Source organism: Capricornis sumatraensis, chromosome 1 (assembly GCF_032405125.1).
Source record: "Capricornis sumatraensis isolate serow.1 chromosome 1, serow.2, whole genome shotgun sequence".
NCBI classification, from domain to species: Eukaryota; Metazoa; Chordata; class Mammalia; order Artiodactyla; family Bovidae; genus Capricornis; species Capricornis sumatraensis.
Window position 1 is genome coordinate 188425123 of NC_091069.1, and position 20027 is coordinate 188445149.

At 48.5% G+C, this 20027-nt stretch overlaps 1 protein-coding gene across 1 annotated transcript in view; it reads right to left on the reverse strand.

The window, feature by feature from the left end:
• Positions 1-2891: 2891 nt before the first annotated feature.
• The window catches only part of VPS8 (VPS8 subunit of CORVET complex), a 300926-nt gene continuing 283790 nt past the window's right edge, over positions 2892-20027 (reverse strand). The window contains exons 47-48 of the mRNA XM_068987935.1: positions 6170-6250; positions 2892-3390 (exon numbers count right to left, since the gene is read on the reverse strand). Of these exons, the coding sequence (XP_068844036.1) occupies positions 3241-3390; positions 6170-6250 (231 nt within the window). The 3' untranslated portion in view covers positions 2892-3240. The remainder of the gene's footprint in view (positions 3391-6169; positions 6251-20027) is intronic.

The following is a 20027-nucleotide window of genomic DNA, read 5'->3' on the forward strand; positions in this document are numbered from 1 at the left end:
CATGGATTAATCCAGCTTTGCACATGTGGTTTGTGAACATTTGTGTCCATAAAAAGTTTACCTTAAAAAGAGACTTAAAAGATGGTTGCAGCCAGTCCGCTTTCAGCACTGGACTGTGACAGATGCAGGCATGGACCAGACAGTCGTGTGCCCTCAGGAGCGATGGAGGCAGACGGGACCACACCCAAGTGGGGAAACAAGGCGAGTCAAACTGCTGCTCTCTTGGGGAAGCGGGCAAGGCTTCAGAGAGTACTGGAGTGTGGAGGGGCTGGTGGCGGAAAGATGCCACCGAGGCTCTGGAGAGGAGGGGCCATGGACCAACACTCTGATGAATCAGAACCGCCCCCTGACTCCCTGCAGACTCCCCAGGGTCATGGAGTCCTCCTTGGGCTGCCCGGAGGACAACACGGCAGGCCTTGCCTGCAGCCGTGCGTGCGTCACAGGCATCTCATTCTGGAGACGCACTTTTGGAAAAACATTTTCAGCGGGGAGAGCCGAGTGGAAACATACTGCTTCTAAAAGGATCCCCAAAGCTCTGAATTATTTATTCACTGAGCATTCATCATTGATGAGGCCCCTGTTGGCTTTCCTCTTCACAAACACTTTCCCTCCCTGTCTCAGCATGGTGGGCTGTGGTTGGTAATATGTTGGCTTTACAAAGCATCTCCCACACATCACCTGGGCCTTTGCTGCAGAGGGAGCAGATGTATGTTTCTCAGAGGCCTGTGGGGGACCCCCTGACCAGCAGTCCAGGGCTGTCTCCATCAGTCCATTCTGCCTCCCGCGGGGAACTGGGTGAGACTGCATCTGCCCCCCAGCCACCACGGCAGGAGGAGGGGGGCACTTTGCTGAAGCTGGGACCTGAGTAACCATTTTCAGATGGTCCTTTCAGATACTTTGGAGAAGGAAATGGCAACCTACTCTAATATTCTTGCCTGGAGAATTCCATGGATAGAGGAGCCTGGTGGGCTATACAGTCCCCGGGGATGCAAAGAGTTGGACACGAATGAGCGACTAACTTTCAAATACTGTTTACCAGGTACAAAGAAGAGACGGGCTGTGATGGACATTGCTGTGTTTTGGCCAATCAGAACCCCTCCTTTGTTCTCTAAGGACCCCGCTTTCCTTTCCGAGGACCCCCTGCCCTCCCCTGGGGCGGCATAGGAGGAGCCGGCTCAGCTCAGGTACATGCCCTCCCTAAATGGGTGCCTGGAGCCCGCCTCCCCAAGATCCTTCCTCCTGCCACCTGTCACAGCCCAGGGGTGGGCACGTGACTGGAAGAGCAGCTGGAGCTCTGCACTGGGCTGTGTGCTGAGGGCTGCTGTTCTGCACCCCTGCAGTGAGCTCCCCCAGCCCCATCCACAGCACAGCTGCCGACTGAGCCTGGATGTATCTCCAGAGAAGTCTCCCCTGTGGAACTGCTCTGAAGTGGGACCCGATGTCACTGCAGACTAGGACACGTGCTAAGTGCCCAGGAGAGGGGACGTACTAGGCCTACCTCAGGCTGGCACGTCCCAGGGCCCACCAGTGCCCAGCCATGGGGTCGGTTTTTCACCTACCCTCAGATGAGACAGGAGGGCTTTCCAAATCCAACCCAGAAGGCATGACCTGGGTATAAAGCTGTCAGCCTCTGTTCAGTGGTGCTGTGACTCGAATGACAAGGAACTCTTGGGACTGATAAATCAGGGAGGGGCTGGAGGAGAGCCGTGCTGCTGTTTACTGGTCCTGGTGTGAACAGGGGCTCGGGTGCCAGTGAACTAACTAACTGCCTTGGCTCCTTCGAGTATAGACTGAGGAAGGGCAGCAAGCGCTGCGTTTTGCTTTGAGACTGTCAAGCGCCTTTGGCTTTGATTTTTGACTCATAAAGAAACCTTCTGATACAGAGTTTGTGGAGTGACATCACTGGCTCTGGACTCAGTTCTGAGTTCAGATCTGTAATCGGCCACTTCTTGTGCATCACCTTGGTTAAATTTTCCCATGTAAGCCTCAGCTTTCTTGTCTGTAGGCCCTCGTGCATCTGATTGCTGGTCTTGTACTGTGGCCTCCTTGCACACACACTCCGTGCCACCGCCTTGCGGGAGTTCTGTGCTAAGAGCTCAGCTCACACATCTGGGCAGTACGGCACAGGTCTACACTTCGCGTTCTTAGGCACGGGCTTGTTTAGTCTTTATTTTTAAAGAAACTGAAGCTGAGAGAGGTGAACTGACTTGGCTCAGGATCACAGCCAGGATGTGGCAGAAGCAGGACTTCTTTTCTATTTCTATGTAGTTTCTACATCAATTTCCTGGGGGTTGTTCCAGGGGATCAGAAAGGGCCCAGGGTGATGCCTGGCACCTGGAGTGCTAGGGTGTAGATGGTTACTGGGGTGGTAGGAACTGTGGGCATCGGACCTGGAGCTGGACTGGAGCACTGCTCTACAGCTCTGGGAGCCTGGCCGGCCCTGAGTCTGCGGGGAGGACACCTAGTCTCTGCCTGTGTGGTGTGCTCTCCTGCAGTGGTTGGCTCAATGATGCACAAAGTTCTTGGGCCAAGAAATGTGAAAGTCCTGCTCTGGCAGCCCGGGCCCTGGCCGAGGAGTGCCTGGGTGGCTGGTGGTCTGGATGGAGCCTGCGACGCGGCTGCTTATGGAATAAAGGCAGGGCTGCCCCAGTCAGGGCCTTTGACTTTGAGCTAATAGAACTGAATTGTGGCCACAAAGGTTCTGAACGTTTTTTGTGACCTGGTAGACGGAGAGTGAGACAGTCAGTAGGCCTGCAGGGCATGAACGGAAGGCATTTATTGTTAGAGACGGCAGATGCTAACACTCAAACGGGCTCCAACACAAACACGAGGCAGGCGAGGTGCCCCGGCCCCCGCAGCCCTTCGCTCCCTCCAGCGCAGGTTTCCTTGATGCTGCAGCCCAGCGCCCACTGTCCCTCTGGCAGCAGGAGGCAACGGCACCCCATACTAACCAGCAGCAGGAGAAGAGGGGCTGGGGTGGCCACGGACTGGGCTGCTGCCCACAGAGCTCTGCCTGTTCTCCACTCTTGGGGGAGAGTGCAACAGACAAAAACATATCCTTAAATAACTGGATGGAGGTACATCGTGTTCATTTGCTTAATAAGCAAAACAAAATCAGTCTGGTGCCCAGGCTGCAACAACATCGGGAGGGCCAGAGTCTCTGCGGCTGGGGGGCATGGAGTCCTCAGGTGACCCCTCCCCTTGCTGGCCTGTCCCTGGGCTCCAGGCTCAGGAAAGACTTCAGTCCTCGGTCACCGGGGGAGGGATGAGCTGCAGCTGGAAGTTCTCCTTCTGGAAGATGCTGTTGAAGGCGGGGCCACTCTGGGACCCTCCAAATGGCCTGCAGCTCTCGCCAGTGCGATTCTGGGAGAGTTCCGTGAGGAGGGCCAGCTGCAGAGGAGGGTACGCAGTCAGCGGGGGCTAGAGGTAAGGCCGGGCATGGACCCCACATCTGCCTCCAGCTAACAGTCACGGTGAGTCTGCACATGTCCACGTCCTCTGGTAAGGCCTGTTTCCTCCTCTAACGACGAGGAGGCTGGAGGTGGTAAGCCTCCAGGTGTGACGCTTCCTGAGCCTCCCTCACACTGTGTACCCACTGCAGAGGGCACGAGGCCATGTTGCCCAGCTCACTCCAAACTCCCTCTCTCCTTAGTGGGCTTTCCTCAGAGTGGGTGGTGATCTCTGGCTCTGCGCCCTTGCCTTCATGCTCCAGATAGCTCCCGATGGACGCCCCAGCTGCCACTCCCAGATGCACCTTCTTCTCTAGGTGCCCTCCCTGCTCCGGTGTCCACCAGTGACACCCTCCCTGTTGCAGGCTCAGTGCTGGGGGACCTGCCAAGGAAGGCAGACTGTTGATCTAGCCTGCCGCTCGCCGGGAAGATTAGGCACAGAGCCTGATGCCCTAGCCCTAAGATGCCCTTGACGGTCAGAGGAGAGTGGGGTCCCACAGCTGAACTTCACCTGCAGAGGCAGTAGCTGTGAGGACTGAGCCGGCACCTACGGCGGGGCAGGCCCCCGGCACCAGGACTGCCCCAGTGCCTTCCAGGCTACTAGATCATGCTACTAGGTCTTTCACATGAAATGTGTCTGATCCTCCACAACCACCTTCTGCGTAACAAACCCAGAGCCCTGAGAGGTGAAGTAACGGTCACCCCAGGGGCGAGTGGTACCCTGGGGTTCAAGCTCCGGTCCCTGGGACAGGTTCTGGGTGGCCGGGCGGCCTGCGGCTCTGCCTCCCCTGGAGATGGCGGCTGTCACCTGCGCTCTTCCCACTCGCCCAGGCTGGCTGTCTTCTGCCCTCCGACCTCTGATAAGCGTTCTTTCCTCACCTAGGTGATAGTGGCAGGAGGCTTACACGTGTGTGTCCTTCTGTTGAAAACTCACTGCAGAGGCTGTGGTAACTGGGGAGACAGCTGAAGAGCTTCGGCTCACAGCCGATTTACCTAAAATACTCCAGCACCTGGCCCTGTTCAGACACGTGACTGTGGTCCGAGGCAGAGTCCCGAACCAGGCTCCCTGCAGGGACTCCCTCTGCTGTCGAGCACGTTGCAGAGGGGGGTCCCGCGCTCTGCAAAAGCCCCACCCAAGCCACTTCCCACCTTCTGTAACCCTCTGGGCTGCCCAGCCTCTGGCATTCTCTGCAAGGACTACTCTGATGCCATAAAAGGACAGGCAACAGAGGCTACATAAACACGAAGTTCTTTCACATTCAGACACTGAAGTGAAAGGATCAATCACAAAAATATTTTGTTTTCCACTTCTGTACCTTAAGTGTTCTGGAAATTGATTGGGCCCAAAGAGTGGCTCAATAGTGTAAAGGAGAACTTCCTGAGAATCAAAGGGCCAGAAACCCCACTCCCGGGCAGAGCCGGGCTTAGGCTGGGAAGCAGCGAGGTGAGGCCAGGTCAGTGAACCTCCTGGAAGAAAAGCCTCTGTCCAGACCAGCTCTCAGAGATGGAACACCATTTTTCCTCTGGGCTGCCACCAACCTAGCAGGTGTGTGGGGAATGGGAAAAGGGAGCACAGCACAAAAGCAAGAGCCAGTCTGTGCAAGCTCAAGGAAAGCATAGGGAAGAAATCTGGCCCAACTAGAATTCAGGTGTGACGGGGGGCGCGGAGGAGCTTGTTGAGTATGACTCCACCTGCAGGGGCTGGAGAGCCAGGAAAGTGTTATAAGCCAGGGGCTAACAGGACTTAGGCTTGGAGATGGTGCCCTACAAGCAGCAGAATCCCTAGAGAAGGGACAGAAGTGATCTCTGTGAGCTGGAGGGAAAGGGGAGAAACAGATAGGAGACCGCCCTATGGAGTGGGTGGGGTGGGAAGGATGAGCCCAGGGTGCTGGCAGGTGACTAGATGACAAAGAATGCCACACAGACAGGCATGGGCAAGGAAGAGCAGGGTGTTGTGGCATGACTGCCAGTAGCCCTCTAAATATGCACTCTTCTTTTACAGGAGGATTCAGTAATTTTAGGGCTTTTGGAATCAAGGCCAGTTTCCCTAGTCTCCACTGCAGTTAGGTCACGTGTCTAAGTACTGGACAGATAAGTGGAAGTGGTGTATACAGTTTCTAGGAACTATCCTTAAATAGAGGGCTTATGAACTTCTTCCTTTTCTTCCACCTTGCTAACAGGAATGCAGATGTGATGGTTGGAGCTGGGGCAACCATGTTGAACCATGTGAGTATCATCCATATATTAGAGATGATAGAACCACAAAATAGAAGAAACCTAGAGAGAGATTCATGGAATGTGCCCTGGGATCCCTGCATTTGCAATTCTATCTTGGTTAAGCCACTACAATTTGGCATTTATCTTCCATGGCCAAAACAAATTCAACCAATGCAGATGTACAGGAGAGTTTGGGGCTCAGGGCAGATTTGTGGCAGTCATCAGTAAAAACCAAGGCTCCCAGATGAGGGACTGGGCTTAGGCCTGCTTTCTCTGGAGGCAGCACAAACACAGATGCCCTCCTGTGTCCTCAGCCCAGGGTAAGTAGGGGGCAGAGATCTTCCCACTTCCTCTGCATCCTTTGCCAAGTTCTCAGTGGCCCCTGGGGTCAGGGCACCTTACAGACTGAGGAGGAGGGTGGAGTGAGGGCCTGGGGCACGGCGTTGCCAAAGCAGTCATTATAAATAGGGAAATGAACATTTAGATAACCATGTGAACATTACCCTGGAACTTCCTCGGTAGAGATGGCAGAGCTGATCAAATGCTTGGATTTGCTGTGGATCCAGAACAGGTTCTGAGGTTGCCTGAGAAGTCAGAAACGCTAGGATTAATAACATCCAAGGGCAGCCTCCATGGAACATGATGCAGTGCTTCCTTCATGCGGAAGAAAACCCATGCTACCAGCAATCCAGAACTTCCTGACCCAGGGATCGAACCCGGGTCTCCCGCATTGTAGGCAGACGCTTTACCATCTGAGCCATAAGGGAAGCCATGAACTAGTTTACTGAATATTTATTACAAGTGGCTGCACACCCCCTCGGGCCCTTAGTGCCAGCTCTAGGCTGACAACCTCCCTAAGGCTTCTCCCTGTAGCCTCAGTGTTTCCATACAAGTTTTCCTTGCACCCCCATATCCAGCACTGAATACAGCCAGCAAAGATGCCCCTTCTTTGTGCTGGTGGTGGAGATATGTTACAAATGAAAAATTACGTCATTTCCCTGCCTTATTGTAAAGCTGGTAGCTACCCAAGGGACTGAGATTTTAGTCTGCTTTCGGGAGGGGGTAAGTCTAACTTGCTTCTCCAGCAGTTTCGCCTTATCCCACTGGTTACTGTGCTAACACCGTGATCCTGCTCTCTGTGGAGCCAATCCAGCTCACAGCTGGAGGAAGAAATGGGGTCCTGGCAGAGGCCGCTGTAGGCTTTGGAGTCAGAGGTGACCTGAAATACAAGTTCTGACACTAACCTGCTGGGTGACCCTTAGGCAGGTCCCTTCCCTGACTTGTGAGAGAGGAAAATGCTTCCTTATGGGCTTACTGAATATTAAGTTAGATGAGATCCTTTACATAAAATGTCTTTTATCTGCTTGCCACCGCCCCCCCCGCCCCCAGCATAAGGGCTCAGTATATGCTGGTTTTTATTACTACAATTCAGAGCATCCTCAGTTAAATGATGGTGTGTTTCAACGAGGAAGGTGTCAACATGAGCGCCTATCCCTGAGAGCTGAGCTCTGGGACTTAAGGGCTGCAGATGGGGGTCTGAAGACTTGTTCTGTTTACAGGAAGTCCTGGCAGGAACAGGGGAGGCAGAGAACAAGTAAACAACACTTGGAACTGTTACCATGTACTGAGCGTTTCCTGCGTGCCAGGCCCTGTGTGCTGTTTGTGGCTGAGCTCGCTGAACCCTCATAACCGCTCTAGGAGAAAGGTGCTGCCACGTCTGCCCCTCCCACCCCCTAAGGAGCTGAACTTTCAAAAGCATTACAGTGTTAAGAGGTTATATAAACTTGTGTCCTAGGAATGACTTTGCTTCTCTTCTCCAAAATTTTCCCACCCTTAGGGGGAAGAACCCTAAGCACTAAGACAGAATGGAAATAAGCACCACCCCTGAATAAACCATGCTTGTGAGTGTGAAACAGCTTCACAGCTTCATCTTCCGTGAAAGAATGTGTTTCAAGATCGAGAGAGCAGCTGACAGTAAGGATGCTCACAGCACCTGGGCTTGTGGAATCCTGCTGTGCTATCCTGGAGTCCGGCCCAGGCCGCAGGTGCCTAAAGTCTTCCTGATGCTCTCAGTGACATGGGGATGACAGAGGTTGGCCCATGGGAATCCCAAGCCAGGCCGCCAGAAAGAGAGGAGGATAGACCACAGAGGCCCCACTTTTCATTCTAGACTCACACCTCTGGGTCTCCAGACACATGGAGGGGATCACTCTCTACTCTTGAGAATGTTCCAACTTGCCTTGACACTTTAAGAAACACTTCTCAATCTAATTTGGTAGAAAAATGATCCTGTTCTTGGAGAGAAATTGTGTGGAGTATCACACTTCAGTTTATACTAAGTAAGATGCACAGGGGCGTTCCAAGCTAAAGATGATCTGAAGGTTTGAAAAATACTGCAAACCAAGCTCCAACAAGCAAGAAGAGAAAACACATAAATACTTTTGAGAGACTTAACAATGGAAAACATGGTCCTGCCCTGATTTTCCACATCTCTCCAGTACTGCTGGCATGAACTGGGGCCAGGACTGGTTATGGACACCTGCCTTTCACTGGCCACACAGCACCTCAGCTGTGGGGCCTGCCATCCCCACAGTCCATATGACAAGGGACCAAACCACCCTGATCTTACCTTTGCTGATTGTGGTTACACCATGATAAAGTTTAAAGGAGGGTCTAAGTGGAACAGAGTCAGGAATGGACTAGGTAAGGTGGCGCCGGGTGGGGGTGTTAAGGTGGTTGATTAAAAAGAAGGTTGTAAAAGCCAAGCTGGAAAATGACAAAGTGACAAAAGCAAGAAAAAGATCTCATGAAATACACTGCTGCGCTTGTTAAGAAAATGTAGATGACGAGCCGCTGAAGAAATGCCCATCGAACCCTGCGCTGAGAAAAACTGTACTGGACACAATCACTAGTTGTCCAGACTTTCTGCCAATTGTGTTTTCTGTTTGCTTTTGTCACAAAGGAACTCAAAGCTAAGTGGTCAGCTACGTAAGACTAGCAGCTGTACAGGATGTGGTGGCAACCAGATTAGGTTTTACATTATTTTCCATAGGCACATTGTTTTTTAAAATCTGTATTTCTGCATTTATTTCATCATTGGATGTGTTTTGGAAGCCAAATCATTTTGTGAAAGTGAAGGTCATGTGAGATCAGGAGTGGAAAAGGCATGTGACACAGATCATTCTCAACGGTGACAAGCTAAAAGCATTCCTTCTAAGGTTAGGAACAAGACAAGATGTCCACTCTCATTACTTTCATTCAACATAGTTTTGAAAGTCCTAGCCATGGCACTCAGAGAAGAAAAAGGAAAGGACTCCAAATTGGAAAAGAAGTAAAGCCCTCATTGTTTGCAGATGATATATACTATACATAGAAAACCCTAAGTTCGCTACCAGAAAACTACTAGGGTCATCAATGAATCTGGTAAAGCTGCAGGACACAAAATTTATACACAGAAATCTCTTGCATTCTTATACACTAACAATGAAAGAGAAATTAAGGAAACAATCCCATTTGCCATCACATCAAAAAAAAAATCCAGGCATAAACCTATTTGAGGAGGCAAATAACCTCTACTCTGAAAACTAAGACGCTGATAAAAGTACTGAAAACACAAATGGAAAGATATACCATGTACTTGGATTGGAAAAATCAACACTCAAAATAAATACACTACCCAAGGCAATCTGCAGATTCAATGCAATCCCTATTAAATTACTAATGGTATTTTCTACAGAACTAGAACAAAAAATTTTTAATCTGTACGGAAACACAAAAGGCCCTGAATTATTCCTTAAAAAACTAAAAATAGAACTACCATATGATCCAGCAATCCCACATGGGCTTATATCCGGAGAAAGCAAAAGTGAAGTGGCTCAGTTGAGCCCGATTTGGACCCCATGGATAGTAAGTAGCCTGCACCAAGCTCCTCCATCCATGGGATTTTCAAGGCAAGAGTACTGGAGTGGGTTGCCATTTCCTTCTCCAAGGAATCTTCCCAACCCAGGGATTGAACCCAGGTCTCTCACACTGTAGACAGACGCTTTACCATCTGAGCCACCAGGGACAGCCATCTGGAGAAAACCATAGTTGAAAAAGACACGTGCACCTCAGTGTTCATTGCAGCACTCTAGCTAAGACATAGAATGTCTGAATGTTCATCAGCAGAAGAATGGGTAAAGATGTAGTACATACAACAATGGAATACTATTCAGCTATTAAAAAAGAACAAATTATGCCATTTGCAGCAACATGGATGGACCTAGAGATTATCAGAGTTAGTGAAGTTAAGTCCGAGAAAGGTAAATATATCACTCATATATGGAATCTAATTTTAAAAATAATACAACTGAACTTACTTACAAAACAGAAATAGACTAACATTTCAAAAACAAACTTATGGTCACCAAAGGGAAAATCTGGAAAGGAAATGTGGAAGGGAGGGATAAATTAGGACTTTCAGATTAACGTATACACAGTACCATGTATAAAATAGATAACCAACAAGGACCCCTTCTGTCCATGGGGTCGCAAAGAGTTGGACACACTTAGTTACTGAACAACAGTAAGAACAAGGAAGACCTACTGTATGCAGCACAGGCAGCTCTACTCAGTGAGCTCTAACACCCTGTATGGAAAAGAACCTGAAAAAGAATGAACACATGTAACGTATAACTGAATCACTTGGCTGTACACCTGAAAGTAACAACACTGTAAATAAACTGTACTCTAATAGAACTTTTTTTTTAAGTAGAAAATGATACTGTTAAAAACAGCATCATGCTTTTGCCCCCAGGAAGCACTACATAGTTGATGAGTCTATTCCAGGCACAGAATAAACTCCTTTGGGAGTTTGCTCACGGAGGCATCAAGTGTAGGAGTCTCAAATGCTGGTCCAACTCGTGTTTTCTGATCTAGCTCTTCTTCAGTATTAATGTGTATAAGAACCAAAGAGAGATCTCCTTACAATGCAGATTCTGGTTAGAAGGTGTGGAGTGGGGCCCGAGCCCCCAGGCAACACTTGCAGTAGCACTCTAACCTGTACCCAGAACCACTCAGCACAGCTGGACTTCCTGTCCTCATCCCGTCCTAAGGGGAGCAGGGCCCGCTCAGCTTACGGGCGTTTGCCTTCTTCCCATTCAACTATACCACATCAACCAGACAACCAGCATTTCTCTTTTTCTAAGGTGTCCCAATTAGGTATGTTTTCAACATTCATTGAGTTCACTTTCATCTTAGCAACCCTTAGGTACAGTAAGAAAATTTAATGTTTCTGCCACATGGTTTCCTGGATTTAATTGCAAGCCCTACACCTACCTACTTTACCACGTTAGTTAACACAGTTGTGTACACTGAGGAGAAAAAGGCTACGAGACCTGCCCAATAGGAATCAAACATTCACAATCAAGGGTCATAACAAGAGCCTCTGCCTTATAAACCCTAGTCCCCCTCTCCTGAAGAGAAAAGCTGGAGTAATAAATACGTTTAAGTTTGCACACAAACACATACCCGGAACCATAACTGCAAACATGATATTCCAATGCAAGGTGGCACTGAGTCCCAGACTTGTCATCATATTCTGCTCGAGGCCCTTACACTCCTTGGAGATACCTAGGGAAGGAATTTTCCAATGGCATCCTTCAGAAACTGAAAAATGCGGTTGTTCCATGGGTGTGAAATAACTGAAGGTGACAGGTCCTTTCTGGTAACACAAGCCATCATCCTGAACAACCCAGATACCGAACAAAGGTGCCACGGCTGGGGCCACCCTGGAACCCTCTGGAAGCAGAGCTGCTGCAGGATGGGGATGCCCTGTTCCTGGCCAGGCCGTGCTGTCTCTGTGGAAGTCTATCTGCGAACAGGTCATCTGAGGAGATAGCAGAGCTATCTATAGAAGTGCTGGGACCCAGCAGACGCTCACCTGTCTTAAAATCCTGCCTGGAACAAGACAGAGCCTTTAAAAAAAAGGAAGCGTTCAGGGGATGACTAACACCTCATGAAGGTGAGGGTTTCTGTCTGCTTCTCCTTGGGTGCAGCAGTGAAGAGGGGTAAGGAGGAGGGGCAGGACAGGGCCCTGGGAGGGGCTCGGCCACAGGGTCCTCTTCAGCTGGTTTATGCCCCACCCTGTGTAGGCTCGTCCCCTCTCACCTCCGGGCCTCATGAATGGGGAGCCAGTTCTCTGGTTCAGGTATTTCTGGGACCTCTGCTTTATTAGCACCTGGGGTATGAAGATGAGTCAATCAAGAGGAGCTTAACATCTCATAGATTGTGGGATATGAGAAATCCATAAGAAGATTTCATTTTCTCCAGTGTTGATAAGCAAAGCGTGAGAGATTCCTGAGGTGTAATAACCATATACACCATATTTACCAGGGCAGCCTCGTTTGAAACAATGCTCTCACATTATCTACATATATCGTCAACATGTCCCTGAAATTACACCATTCTGGGGTTCAGATTACACTCTTGCACACATGAGACATGGAAGGCTCGGCTCTGGTCCTCTCTGAGCACTTCTGTCAATAAATAAGCAGCCACATGGCCGGTCCATAACTATACTGTGCTTCCTGTAATTGTCTACCTGTCTCCCTATTAGCCTGTGAACCTGAATACCAGAACTACTTCTTACTCATCCTTCATTCTCAGTTCTGTGCGGCCAGAAAATGTTCAACAAACATTTGCTGAACATCCCATATCCTCTTACTCTGAGCTGTCCATCTTAGGAATCAGCGGGCAGCAGCTTGCTCTCCCTGGCCCATTGTGAAATCACTGGCATTGTCTTCCTATTTCTAAGAACTTGATTTTGTAAAGACTCTTTGTGACTTCTGGCATGTTTATCCTGTTTCTCAGTGAAATATCTATTTCGTTTTATTTAATTCACTTTAAGGGGAAGGATTATTTCTCAAATGTCAGAAAATACCAGCCCTTTTAAGAAGGAAGGGAAATCGACCAAACCAGTGGGACTTGTGGTTAAAAGCCTCTTTCTGCTGTTATCTGGCATATCCTGTGCTGGACCCACCATCACATGTGACCAAAGCCTGCCCGTGACACTGCAGTGGCTGGCAGCCAAAAGCCTGGGCTCTAGAGCCTGCATGCCTGTGCCCACACCCCAGCATCACCATCACTGGCACCGCAATCGCTGGCAAGTTACCTATTCTCTCTGAGCTAGGGTTTCTATGAGCACAGTGAAAACAGCTGCCCCACATAAAGTGGCTGAGAAGATTAAGGAGTACACAGTAGAGGCCTAGGACTCCGCAAGTCCTCACTAAGTGTTACTAACCGGAGGCACAGGAGGGCCTCCCCGTTTACACACAATACTGCTCACGTGTACCTAGTCCTACTGTGGCCACTGAGCACAGAAAGAACAGAGATATCAGAGCACAGTGGAGACAAGCCTGGCAGCTCTGGCAATGAGAGGGCTGGCTGGGTGCTGCAGGAGAGAAGGGGCAGTGGGGGGAGCCTCGAGCAAGAAGCGCCCTGAGGACAGGGCGCTGTCTCCCACTCACGGCGCCCAGCACTTGGTCCGGCACGGAACAGCTATGAAATGACTATCCTCTGATCAAACCAATGGAGGCGTGGGAAGGGTGAGCAGATTTTCTACTTCTTACAGTCACTGAGGTGTTTCTAAACCACCTGGAACTTGCAAAGCAGGAAGGGGAATGCAGGGTGTGACTTCACACAGCCCTGGCTCCACCTGGATTCTGTGATGATTAGTGAGCAGTTCTGGCTGAGTTATTTAGCTTCTCTCAGGCAATGGCACCCCACTCCAGTACTTTTGCCTGGAAAATCCCATGGATGGAGGAGCCTGGTAGGCTGCAGTCCATGGGGTCGCTAGAGTGGGACATGGCTGAGCGACTTCACTTTCACCTTTCACTTTCATGCACTAGAGAAGGAAATGGCAACCCACTCCAGTGTTCTTGCCTGGAGAATCCCAGGGACGGGGGAGCCTGGTGGGCTGCCGTCTATGGGGTCACACAGAGTCGGACACGACTGAAGCGACTTAGCAGCAGCAGCTTCTTTAGCTGCAGAACAGTCCTCTCCAGAATTGTGAGGATCACACTGACAAGTGGGTCCAGCACCTTTTAGGTGGTCAGTAAATGGCCGTGACTGCTGTGCCTGTGTTATGTCTGTGCCTGGGGGAAGCATCTGGAAGGCACAGCACTGGACTGAGAATATGGAAACTTGAGTGCTAATCTGGCCATAGGTCCCTGTATAACCTGAGCAGGTCCCACTGCTCTGATGGGTCTGTGTTCTGATCTATCCAAGGGCAGTGCTATCAGGGGCACACTGCCATCTGGGTGCTGTGAGACCAACAGGCATTCGGGGCACAAAGGCTGAAGGTAGTGGTGTTTACTGAGGCTAATCGGGGATCTTACTGCAGCATTAGAAGCAAACTAAGGCAACCAACTAGGGGCGCTGTCACAAAGACCCATGATAGGGCTGAAGAGAAACAGTAGATTCAGCCTAAGATGCTGTACAGAGAAACTGATTTGCTAAATCAGTGCCATGCTCAAAAGAAAAGTGGGAGCGCCAAACTTGAACACAGTCTCAGTTTGTGGTTTACAGTCCTTTATCCTTAAACATAAAGCACCATACCTAGACCATCTAACCCACCAGGCACAGAACTGATCAGGAGTGATTCTCCAATTGGAAGAGAAAGATACTATCTGCTAGAGCAAATTTCTTTCCTCCCATGTAACGAAGTCCAGTAACAAGAGCTGAAAATTAAACTAGCTGAACATGAAGAAGAAATGACAGCCCTGGACATGCCCTTGTAACACTCAGAATTAAAGTAAATCCAGTGGAAAACGAGGCCCTGATGATCTGGGAGAGGCCCAGGGAGAGGGAAGCAGGGCAGAGCGAGTGTGCTAGCCCATTTCAAAGCTCAGTGCCTCCCAGATGGGAGGAAGTAAGTGCTGTAATTACATCCGCTGCAAGCAAGAAAACAAACCAGGGCTTTCGGGATTCACAGGCCTCGTCAGCACATCAAGCTTGATACAGGAAACAACTCAGATCGCTGCCAGCCCAAAGGCTGAGTTCCTAGGAATATGGATAATAACACCAGGCATTCTGGATATCGAGCTTTCCGAGTCATACACGCAGACAGAGGAACTCATGGGAGACTGAGCTCTGCCTGTTCATGTCTTACTCGTCACAATAAACAAGGCCCTGAAATAAAAATCCCAGCATCTCCGTTCCTAATTGTCTTCCCACATGAGAAGGCTGAGCCTAGAATGTGAGAGGCATTGGCTCTTGGTCTAATTTTGTGATACAATTGTCTCCTCGGCACTCCAGGAGCCTTCTGCTGGCGGTTCTGTAATTTGCTGGTAGGGATGGGAGCAGAGTTGGGGCAGAATGGACGGAATGAGAGCCATATTTCCCACCTTCTCCTGCCTTGGCTCCATTATCAAGTCTTTCTTGATTTCTTATACAGTTAAGACTTTTGCTACCACCTAAGCCAACTCCGTCTAGTCAAGGCTATGGTTTTTCCAGTAGTCATGTATGGATGTGAGAGTTGGACTGTGAAGAAGGCTGAGCACCAAAGAATTGATGCTTTTGAACTGTGGTGTTGGAGAAGACTCTTGAGAGTCCCTTGGACTGCAAGGAGATCCAACCAGTCCATCCTAAAGGAGATCAACCCTGGGATTTCTTTGGAAGGAATGATGCTAAAGCTGAAACTCCAGTACTCTGGCCACCTCATGCGAAGAGTTGACTCACTGGAAAAGACTGATGCTGGGAGGGATTGGGGGCAGGAGGAGAAGGGGACGACCAAGGATGAGATGGCTGTATGGCATCACTGACTCGATGGAGGTGAATGTGAGTGAACTCCGGGAGTTGGTGATGGACAGGGAGGCCTGCCGTGCTACGATTTATGGGGTTGCAAAGAGGCGGACACGACTGAGCAACTGAACTGAACTGAACTGAACTGAAGTCGACTTCACTTTCACTTTTCACTTTCATGCATTGGAGAAGGAAATGGCAACCCACTCCAGTGTTCTTGCCTGGAGAATCCCAGGCACAGGGGAGCCTGGTGGGCTGCCATCTATGGGGTCGCACAGTCGGACACAACTGAAGCGACTTAGCAGCAGCAGCAAGCTGTTTCAAGGGGGCTTCCTAGGTGGTGCTACTGGTAAAGAATCCACTTGGCCATGTAAGAGACATAAGGGACACGAGGCTTTAATCCCTGGGTACGGAAGGTCCCCTGGAGGAGGGCATGGCAATCCACTCCAGTATTCTTGCCTGGAGAAACCCATGGACAGAGGAGCCTGGTGGGCTACAGTCCATGGGGTCACGATGATTCAGACATAAGCACACACACATAAGCTGTTTCAAACTAGACGTCCTTAATATTTAACCATTTTGCCTAAAGTGAAACTGACTTCAGAGATAGGAGTGATGCCGTACTTCCTGCTCCACCTGCAAACAGAAACCATCTTTCCTAAAATTCCCATCCACAAGGCAGTTTGTTTTCACACAGAACCTGACCTCTCACCTTCATTTCCCAATGCTGCAAAACTCTCAATGAGCTCACAGTTAATAATGAATTAGGTGAAGAAATAATAAAATAAGCTGGTATGTTGCTAAGCTGACTGGAGACAGGCGGGAAACACCTGGCAGAACTTCTCCTGAGGAGATTTCTCATAGCACCAGCTGTGAGGGAAGAAAGTGTGTGAGGCTGGACATGGAAATCATGAAAGACTGACTGCGAAATAGCCACTGAAAACCCCACGATCTACAAGACCACAACTGAGAAGCGACAGTACAGTGACTTTTCACAGCAGAGGAAGAAAAGGCTGGTTTAAGTTTCCTGTGATGTGGAAAGGAGTGACCACCGCTGCAGCGGCTAACAGGTATGGGGCAAGGGATCACTGTGCGCCAGCGTGCTCTGAGCCTGCACTTGGGTTATCTCACCTCATCTGATCATCAGACACCCTAGGAGGTTGGTTCTTTCGTCACCCTCATCTTACATGTGAAGGAACTAAGGTCCTGAGTGCAGGAGGTGCCCAAGGTCACACGGGTTGGTGGCACAGCCCAGATATGAACTGGGCAGTCCAGGCCCAGGGGTCTCCTCCACTTGCCACGCTCTTTGTACTGGCCTGGAAAAAGCCTAACAGTCACTTTCAAGGGACCCAGAAGGTTTTACCCACACTAGGTACAAACAGCTCATGTAGCTCAGTACCAAACAAATAACCCAATCAAAACATAGGTAAAAGATCTATTTATCTATTTTTGGCACCTGGACAGGGACTTGCACCCTGGGCCCTCTGAGTAAAAATCTGATGCTCTACCAGCTGAGCTACCTGGGCAGCCAAAAGATCTAAACAGACATTTCTCCAAAGAAGACATACAGATGGGCAAAAACCACTTGAAGAGATGTTCAACATCACTAATTATTATAGAAATGCAAATCAAAACTACAATGAGGTATCATCTCACACTGGTCAGAATGGGCATCATCAAAAAATCTACAAAACAATAAATGCTGGAGAGGGTGTGGAGAAAAGAGAACCCTCTTACAGCATTGGTGGCTATGTAAATTGATACAGTCATTATCGAGAATAGTATGGAGGTTCCTTAAAACACTAAAAACAGAACTACCATATGACCCAGCAATCCCACTCCTTGGCATGTATTAGGAGAAAACCATAATTTGAAAAGATACATGCACCATTACTGTTAATGTTAATGGCAGCAGCACCATTTACAATAGCCAGGACATGAAAGCAAGCTAAATTTCCATCAATAGAGGAATGGATAAAGAATATTATTCAACAATATTGTTAAATAATTAGCCTCCAATTAAAATAAATAAATTTTAAAAAAGAATATCACTCAGCCATAAAAAGGAGTGAAACTGAATTATTTGTAGAGATGTGGATGGTCCTAGAGACTGTCATACAGACTGAAGTCAGAAGGAGGGAAACAAATACTGTAATACTGATACATATATGTGGAATCTAGAAAAATGGTACAGATTATTTTATTTGCAAAACAGAGACAGAGGTAGAGAACAAATGTATAAATACCAAGGGGGAAGGGAGGTGGGATGAATTATGAGATTGGGATTGATGTATATACACTACTGATATGTATAAAATAGATAACGAATGGGAACTGACTGCATTGCACAGGGAACTCTACTCAACGCTCTGTGGCAACCCAAATGGGAAGGAACTTTTAAAAAGAGGATATATATGTATATGTATAGCTGATTCACTCTGCTGTGTCACACATTATAAAGCAACTATACTCCAATAAAAATTAATAAAGCATATATGTATGCACCATGGAATATTATTCAGCCATAAAAAATCCGAACAATGACACTGGCAGTAACATGGATGGATCTAGAGATTGTCATACCCAGTAAATTGAGTCAGACACAGAAAGACAGACATCATATGACATCACTTATATGTGGGATCTAAAAAATGGGAAGAGATGAACTTCTTTACAAAATAGAAATAGTTATGAATGTAGATAACAGACTTATGCTTACCTGGGGACAAAGGAGGGAGGGATAAACTGGGAGATTGGGGTTGACATATAAACATTACCATACATAAAATAGATAACGAATACAAATCTGCTGTATAGCACCAGGGGCTCTACTCAATACTCTGTAACAGCCTATATGGGAAACGAATCTTAAAAAAAAAAAAGAGTGGTTATATGCACAACTGAGTCTCTCTGCTGTACACCTGAAACTAATACAACACTGCAAATCAACTATACCCCAATCAACATTTAAAAAAAAGGAGCAGTATCTGAGCCATGCTCTTGAAACACTGATGGCCTCACCTTCTTCAGGAGATCCTTCTCCATTCCGTTTTCTAGTTAAAACAACATCCTATCAGGCCTGTGAGGTCTCAACAAAAAGCCCAGGAGGCAGCAGGGCAGATGAAAACCCTCTACAGCTGTCAGTGTCATGCCTACAAGTGCATCTTGGAGGGTTGGGCTGCAGAAGTCCTGTGAGGACCAGCAGTGCTGAGGAATGAGCTGAGCTCTTGCAGGGAGACACCTCATGCGTGGTGAGAAGACAGTTTTATGCACATCAGGTCATGAATGTGTTCTGCCAGCACAGAAAAGGCTCTGAGCGTGGCTGACACTAATCTGTTGTGTTGATACAATTGAGGTCAGTTATCTCATCTACAAAACAGAAACCTGCATAACCTTCCTCACATGAGGGGAGTCGACGGGAGGGAAGAAGGGAAGGAGAAGGAAGAAACGGAGAAAACATTTCCTATCATCTATTTAAGTCTCTGTCCTTATTCTACCACTTTTATGTTTGATGTGCGTATCAACCCAACAGGTAGACTTGAGTGTCTGATTTACACGGGAGGAGGTTCAGACATGTTAAAATACGACTTGTAAGGGGAGCTCCTGACAACAGGTCTAATCCTAAGCCCACTCTCCACGTTAGTAATAACACGAGGTGCTCCAAGTGTGGAGGTGTCAGGCACTTTCCGAGGACAGCCTGAGCTGGGGGTGTGTGGGGGGCTGAGAATCCCTGGGGCCACTGATGAGGTCAGCACCACAGAGCCATTTCACTATACAGATGACACAGTGGTTTTTCTTATTTGGTTGTCCGCCCATTTTGCTCCCTCACAAAAAACAATGTCCCCCAGTTGGTTTCAAGTCTCTGATGCCTGTATACACCACCTGTCTATGCTTGGCTACTCCTAACCTGCTTTGGAAAGCAACACCCTGGGAAAGATCTATGGTGGCAAAAAGTAATGATCTCACTATGCTTAGAGAAAAAAGGTTTTTTTAAAAAACAGATTCAGTTCAGTTCAGGCGCTCAGTCGTGTCCAACTCTTTGTGACCCCATGAATCACAGCATGTCAGGCCTCCCTGTCCATCACCAACTCCAGGAGTTCACTCAGACTTGCGTCCATCGAGTCAGTGATGCCATCCAGCCATCTCATCCTCTGTCGTCCCCTTCTTCTCCTGCCCCCAATCCCTCCCAGCATCAGAGTCTTTTCCAATGAGTCAACTCTTCGCATGAGGTAGTCAAAGTACTGGAGTTTCAGCTTTAGCATCATTCCTTCCAAAGAAATCCCAGGGTTGATCTCCTTCAGAATGGACTGGTTGGATCTCCTTGCAGTCCAAGGGACTCTCAAGAGTCTTCTCCAACACCACAGTTCAAAAGCATCAACTCTTCGGTGCTCAGCCTTCTTCACAGTCCAACTCTCACATCCATACATGACTACTGGAAAAACCATAGCCTTGACTAGATGGACCTTAGTCAGCAAAGTAATGTCTCTGCTTTTGAATATACTATCTAGGTTGCTTATAACTTAGGCAACTGTGGAATGTAGCCTGAGCTTTAAATAACTAATGTAGTTCCTTGGTCAAATT